The sequence below is a fragment of the Sander lucioperca genome, chromosome 4, assembly GCF_008315115.2.
Source record: "Sander lucioperca isolate FBNREF2018 chromosome 4, SLUC_FBN_1.2, whole genome shotgun sequence".
Classification (NCBI taxonomy): domain Eukaryota; kingdom Metazoa; phylum Chordata; class Actinopteri; order Perciformes; family Percidae; genus Sander; species Sander lucioperca.
The window spans coordinates 39070779-39078640 of record NC_050176.1 but is presented as its reverse complement, the minus strand read 5'-3'; the positions used below and the strand labels follow the sequence as shown (position 1 = coordinate 39078640).

Here is a 7862-nt window from a genome sequence, read left to right as displayed (position 1 = left end):
TATGAAAGTCCTAATCCCCTTCACCTCCACCTACTTGTGTGAGTGCGGGTTTGGCTGCAGGTGGAGGACGACTTGCGTTTATTTCTCTCTGCAGTGCAGCCCCGCATCCAACACCTCTGCGCATCAAAAGCGCGGCCTCATTGTTTCCACTGACAGACGCGGCATCAGCTGATTTTGCCGGGGCTTCAGCCCCGAATGTATTTTGAAAAGTTGACTTACAAATATGAAACCGGACGTCGCTTAGTGTCCACTCTCACTGTAAAAAGCTGTGCAGGTTCAGGTTTATGGATGCGCTCTGCTGTCGACATGCTGCGGTAGATGTGTCCCGTTTGTGCTCCGTGTATTTCTGCCGTAGTTTTGGTTTTCCACCTCCGATGTAGAGTAACGTACAGCCACTTCCCTAAACTTTGTCTCATTCAGAGACCAGAGACCCAAACGGGGCTCTGTTTCTGTCAGACGGTCTGAGATCTACCGTATCAGCAGAGCAATCACGTAATGCACAGCAGACTACGGTGCAGGTAGATTATTTTCTGAAATATAGTGACTTTATTCTTGTAATAGCCTATTATCACTTTATTTTTCTCAAAATATCACGACTCCTCCAAATCTCAGAGAACACAGATGAGATTAGATATATTTGAATGTGAATGTGCACAAAGTTTTGGACATGAGCAGAAATCTTGCTCAAACACCTGAAATATTACAGTCCAGGGGTTTATTAATAAATTAAAATGAATAATGTATCATTGGGGTAAATAATTGTCATATGCACATTTAAGGAGGTTACTTCACCCAACAAAAGAAGCAAAAGAGGAGGGAGGAGTAAATGATACCTAGGCGACATGTGTGCTGACTCAGATAGAATTAGAAAAGTCGATCTACAGGAGAATAAATAGATAAAGCAATACAGAATGCCTGAGAGCCTTACTGCTAAATATTCCATTATGTTTTTAGATTTTGATTGTAATCTGTTTCCCTTTACATAAAGATATTTCCAGCATAAATTGATTCAGAAAAAGGTAGAAATAGGTGCATACAAATTCACCAGAATGCAGGAAATGAAGTGTTTAATGCTCAAAATGTTATGGGGGTTGACCCCCCCATCATAACACATGTTAAGCATGTTTTGTTGACTTGTGGATAGGCCCACTGATGTTCAGTGATTTTAAAAGTAGCCTCAATTAGGCCTGCATGAAGTTAGAAATGATTTGCTGTTGCAAAGAATCGTTTATGAATGCACTTTTTAAAAAGTTGTGGAAATAAAATGTCTTCAAATACAATATTAAAACATATTTACATTTTATCAGTTGTTATTGAAACTTATCATTGTCTGGGACACACAAAAGATGGCATGTACTGCAGAGGCGTGTGTGGGTTAGGGCAGGCGGACGGGATTTTGGGGAAGGGGGGGCTCTGCTGTCCTTAACTACTCTAAGGGGAGGCTCACATTCACCCAATTTGAAAACCCCTGCTCTATTCTACACTCAGCCAATCGTCAGCATTTATGCGCTTGTGTCGTGCACTGCACACTAAGAACAGTAAAAAAAAGCATTTGCCTCTCGGCTCAGACTCAGAGAGTTGGTCTGATGAAAAAAACAGCTTCAAATATAGTAACGCGCCGCATTTTTTGGCAGTAACGGTAACGGCGTTATTAAGATGGGAAGAGTAATCAATTAGATTACTCGTTACTGAAAAAAAGTAACGCCATTAGTAACGCCGTTATTTATAACGCCGTTATTCCCATCACTGGTGTCTGTGTCCTACTAACTAGCTTAGTTTACCGTCTCATCGTCTTCATTTGGCATTTCACTCTCAAACTGCGAGCTGGTTTTAATGAAAAAGTTGCTCAGTTAAGCACATCTGGCCATTTCACTTTCTAGAGCTTTCCTTTTTTAATTGTCAACTTTTCAGTGCCTTTTTTGTGCTTTCTTTTATCTGTTTTCATAGCTTCTTTTTGCTCGCGGTCGCATCCTCCAACAAGCACCGCTGACTTAAGTGTACGAGGTGACGGTTTGTTTATCTTTAGCAAGGTGCCGTAAATACGTCATCATTAACGAGGCTGCAGTCTGCGAGTCGGCTGCATGAATGTAGAGAAGGGTGGGCTGCAAGAAAAAATAAATCAATAAAAGAGTGGGCTGCGAGTGCAGGCAGCCTAGGGACAGCATCCATGATATTCAATAATGATTTCAAACCAGTGCCATGACTGAGTACCTTGCGACCAAAAACCAGTTCTATGAAAAGGGGGGGGAAATAATTTTCATTTAATCAGTCAAAGAAAATGCTCATCGTCTTAAAAATACTTCTTGTACTTACTATGATTGATAAGCAGGGCCTGAAGATAACTTTTTTGGCCACCAGCCAGTGTGGCAGGTAGGAGAATCATCAGGACCTTAAGATAACTGCCATTTCTTGTAAATACTGAAGGGAAGGGGGAGCTTTGTGCTTTGTGCAGCAGCGTCTGCAGTTTTGAATAAGTCTATAATTATTCCTGGGTGTGGTTTGGCTCATATATAGAGCTGCAGGAGACACACTCTGATCTCTGTCTTTACTTCAGCTGTAGTATCTACTCCGTACTCTTTAACCCAAACAGGGACAGGAACTATTACAACCTAAACATGGACAGCGATTTTGGTAAGTCATGATGCTGTATCCATTTTAATAATTTGTTATATTTTTAATGTTTTGATCACTATTATAAATAATTTTATCACAGTGATCACTGCTGAATCTAATGTATGTAATGTCTTTGTGTAGCTCCTATAGACTAATGCTTCCATAGACATAGCCTACTGGGTAGTTACATTTAAAAGGATTTTACTCTTTAACAAAAAGGTCTATCTCTGTATGGATCCTTACCATAATGTTATCAGACAGAATAATAATCTGAGCCTGTCAGAGGCAAGACCAAAACTTATGGTGGATGGAAATTGACGATGTCTATTTGCCGTATATGATTACATTACAGCCCAGTCTGGGCTGCCGGTTACACCGTTCTTGCTCAATACTGGACCAATTTCAAAGATTCTTGTACACATTAGTCACTTAGACACTAATGCATGGGGTACTTTAAAATACCTTGAGCCTTTTCCTGTAAATAGTGAACTAAACAATATATGGAAGCCATATTAGATCATAGAAAGAAAACCAAATAAGCAAACATTATAACCCACACTGTAAATATTCACAATATGATTTCCTGTAGGATTAACTACAATGCATATACAACCTGATTCTTATTCAGTGTCACGCATTCTTCTACACAGGTTGGAGCAGAAATAATGAGGATATGAGGATAGTGATGGTGGGGAAGACAGGAATTGGGAAGAGTGCCACTGGAAACACCATTCTGGGACGACAGTGCTTTGACTCAAAGTTCAGTGCAAAGTCTATGACTGTAGACTGTTCCAAGGGCAAAGCTGTGGTGGACGGGCAACAGGTGGCTGTTATCGACACCCCAGGCCTGTTTGACACCAGGTTTGGCATGGATAAAACAACTGAAGATATGAGCCAGTGCATCTCTTATGCTGCTCCTGGACCCCATGTGTTCCTGGTGGTCATCCGGCTGGGCAGATACACCGACGAGGAAAAGCAGACAGTGCAAAGGATTCAAGAAATCTTTGGACAGGCTGCAGACAGATACAGCATGGTTCTCTTTACTCATGGGGACCAACTTGAAGACACAACTATTGAAGACTTCTTGAAGGATTCCTCAGACCTGCAAGAACTCGTGGCCAGATGTAATGGCCAGTACCATGTCTTCAATAATAAGCTGAAGGATCGCTCTCAGGTCACTGAGCTGCTCCAGAAGATCAGAAATTTAAACCAGAAGAACGGAGGAAGCCACTACACAAACAAGATGTTCCAAGAGGCCGAGAGGGCAGTCGAAGAGAAGAAACAACGCATCCTGAAAGAGAAAGAAGAGCAAATACGCAAAGAAAAAGAGAAACTGGAGAGAAAACTTCAGGAAAAATATGAAGAAGAGATGAAGAAAATGAATGAACAACTTCAGGCTGAGAGAGAGAGGGAGAGGAAAGAGAGAGAGGAGGAGAGGGAGAGGGAGAGGCAGGAAATGAATGAGGAGAGAAAGAGGGAGAAGGAGGAGAGAGAAGCAGAGAGAAAGAGAGACAGAGAGGAGAAAGAAAGGGAGTATGCAAACCTGATGAATAAAATGAAGGAACAGAATGAGAAAGAACTGAGAGAGGAAAAAGAAAAGTTGCAGAACAGACATGAACATCTGGCCAGAGAGGAAGCTGAGGAGTTTAATCCATTGTATCCTCTGATAGTTGCTGGTGAAGCAATAGTTGATGCTGGCAAGATGGTAGTTGGAGCAATTGACTCTTTGGGAAAAGCAATTGGGGGATTGTTCAAATAGTGAGTGATTCAGGCAGCACAACTACAGAGGAACCCTCTAGAAGCTCCTACACAAGAATATATGAAACAATTATTTCATCCACAGAACTAAAATCACTATTTACTTTTTTATTATCTGAGTGAATGATAATAAAGCTAATTGTATTTGTTAAAGTAGAGCTATATACTGTAGGTTAGTAAGGCTAGTTCACTCCATGGTTCACTCATCATATCATACTCTCACACTGCCATCTAGTGTTCCTTTGGCATTATTTTAATAAAGCCCAAGGAGATATTCCATAATGTAAGTTAACATGTTACTATACATATATAAACTATTTTCTTTTTTTCTGTTTTTTTTTTTTTTTTTTTTTTTTGTCAGATTTACATGAATGTATTGTAGTAAATCCTTACGTTATTTGATTTGGTTCCTGTTGGTCACAGTTTGTCACAAAGACTTTATTTCATGGGTTATGTTGATAACTGATGCCACTCAAGAACAAGTTATCTATGTGCTCATGTGCTACACTGAACAAGAAATAAAGATGTGATATTAAGACAAATCCTTCTCTTGACTTACAGCCCTGCACTAGGAATCATATACATCTAGTTTATGCTTATTTGTTTCCATAGGTCAATGAGCCAATGATGAAAATATAAAATGTCCTATGTTAAAGAAATAATTCAAATGACTATATTATTAATTTACTATATTAATAAACAGTCCAATATTAGTGAACCAATACATTGTGAAATAATTTTAGAAGTTGTGAAATCATAACTAATAATTTGAGGTACTTGTACTTTAAGTGAGTCTTTTCTTTTCATGCCACTTTCTACTTCTACTCCACTACATTTCAGAGAGAAATATTGTACTTTTTACTCTACTACATTAATGTGACAGCTTTAGTTACTTTACACATTAAGATTTTTTCACAAAAAACACCGGTTGTTTATAAAATCTGATGTTTTGAGTGCTTATATAAATAAGTGCTTCCATTCCTTATTAATGGTCGGGAGAGCAAGGTTAGAAGTGGAGAGGAAACACTGGGACTTCCCAGATATTAAAAAAACTCCAGAAACAACCATATAAAGATTTAGTTTCACTTTCATTGTGTGCAGATATTTAACGGTGTGGTGTGACTCATATCTCCAAAGGAGCTGCAGGAGAACTCTTTTCTTTTTATTGTTGATATTTTGACAGGACAACAGATGTTCCAGAACTTTATGACATTCCATTCATAATTATGTTCCTTGTCCCCAATTTTCTTTTTATAGAACACAAAACAGAAGCATCTCTTAGACAACAACAGAGGGATCAATAATAGAAATCAGACTACTACCCAAATACTTCCCTTCTTTGATTACAGTTTTTTCCAACTGCTTACACACGTTTTCAAAACTATGTCTCCTTTTTTCAAAACTCTACACACAATTCCCAAAACTGAACACACAAAATGCTAAATGCCTCACATCTCCTTCAACATGAAACACTGCATTCAAAATACCATAAACACATCTCACAATGAAGCATTTGCATCAAATGACAAACACTTTTTTCATAATAGTACATTTTTGGATATACCATGTACACACTGTTGTTCTAAATCTAAAGCTCTTTTGTCTTTCATAGACGTATATCTACATTTACAATGTTCTAGAGAGAAAGTTATCTGCTGAGAGGGGTTGAAAAGTGCACTGTAAAAACAATATAATGTTACAGTAAAACAGAAAATATTTATTGGACAAAACATTACGTTTGTAAGAGTAGCACAGTGTTGTATACAGTAGTATGAAACAAGAAAACATAAGTACAAACATATGTAAACCAAAGGTATCATTTTTAGAATAAAGAATGTGTTTGCACTTTGTGCAAAACAAAGTCTGATTGATTAGTAATGCTGAAATAGTCATTAGATAGTTGCATGCAGTATGGACGCCACTGTAAAGCTACTCAAGATGGGCTTCTCTCATGGTCACATGATGAATAAGTGTGAATCTGATCTCATCAGAGATGGCTCTCCTTCCTCTTCTTCCCTCCTCCTCCTCCTCGTTGTTGTCCCCTGTCTCCATAGACAGTATATATATATAATGGACCAACAGATGCTCTGGACGGAGACCAGTGAAGGATATTAGAAGTACTTTTCCGGTGAGTGCTGAGCGTTACTGAGCAGCCTCCAACTGAGAGAGACGACGTAAATGTTGCGTAAGCAACCTGTCTGAAAGTTGGAAGTCTTCTGGTAGCTGTGCCAAGAGAAATCTCAATCATTCCCAATCTAGCAGAGACGGAGAGCGTAGGTATATGTAAGGAGATAACATAGGCACAGGCTAATTATTGATCACTAAAATGCTAGTTAACATTAGTAATTAAACTTATACAGCTAATGTAAGTCCAAACTGCCTTCAAGCTTCTCCTGTACTACACGGTAATTCCTCTACTATGCGACAGTAAGACACAATCGTTAGCCTATTTTTATAAAAACGTCTGCTACGGAGCCATAACGTGAGATACAAGGTAATGGAGCCTTTTATACATTTTATACAATGGACAAAAAAAGTCTTTAAACACTTCAGATGTAAAGTTATTCACTGTCAAAGTGACGTCAAAATGAATGGCAGTCAATGGGATGCTAACGGGGGGTGAGTGTTTGGTAGCATCAAAATGACGCCATAGGAGGTTCGAGTTCTGAAGCGAAGCTTACCCCCTTGCCTGTCTCTCTATATTGTTGGCATCCATTGTTCAAAACAGGTAATCTGACCTTTGACCTCTGTATAGGCCTATACTGAAGGAGTGATTGGTTAGTGTTCAGTTATGCCATAATGTGTTTGTACATGTGAGGAGTGTGTGTGTGCCCTGGTAAATAAGTGTAGCATTTTGATTGGTTGTGTTTAGAAAAGGAAAGCAAGTCACTTCCTGTTAAATTTCTGTGTCTTAGGAAGAGAATTGTGTGTAATGTTTTGAAAAAAGTGTTTTATGCAATTGAAAACTGAGTGAAAGACTGAGAAATAGTTTATGGTTTTGGAGATTTACTGTGTAATTTTGCAATTTGAGTGAGAGGTTTCAAAAATCGTGTGACATGAAAAGATTTTGTGTGTAAGCAGTTGAAAAAAACTGTAAATGAACTCAGGCTGCACCTGTCAGCCATTGAATACAATTTCAAAACGAGACACAGCTGTAGACAACACAAACCAAAGGTAACAATACCAGGAATACAAACCAATACAAATAAAATAAACAAACAAAAACAACACAAAATGTATTAAAAATTAAATAGAATAAACATGCCTTGATAGAACCAGTTACCAAGCCTATGGGCTAGTTGATTTCCAGTGTCTTCATATTATTCTCCACCCTGTTATTGTGGCCAGATGAACCCATCATTTCTTCTGTTCATTCAACACTATGTCACCCAGTAGAAGACCCAGAACACATAAAGCTGGAGATCTAGAGAAAGTAACAACACCTTCCCAAAGGTGTTCATTTTTCTCATAGAAATACAACATGTGTACAA

At 38.6% G+C, this 7862-nt stretch overlaps 1 protein-coding gene across 2 annotated transcripts; it reads left to right on the top strand.

Annotated features, from left to right (window-relative positions):
- The first annotated feature begins 2441 nt into the window (after positions 1–2441).
- Positions 2442–4906, top strand: LOC116034679 (GTPase IMAP family member 9-like). 2 transcript variants are annotated; one of them, XM_031277373.2, is made up of 3 exons: positions 2442–2575; positions 2607–2631; positions 3264–4906. In XM_031277373.2, the coding sequence occupies exons 2-3, from the start codon at positions 2616–2618 to the stop codon at positions 4370–4372; spliced, it is 1125 nt and encodes a 374-aa protein (XP_031133233.1). In that variant the 5' UTR covers positions 2442–2575; positions 2607–2615; the 3' UTR covers positions 4373–4906. The 2 variants fall into 2 exon arrangements, with proteins under 2 accessions (XP_031133233.1, XP_031133232.1); XM_031277372.2 differs by having other exon boundaries at positions 2451–2631.
- Positions 4907–7862: the final 2956 nt, after the last annotated feature.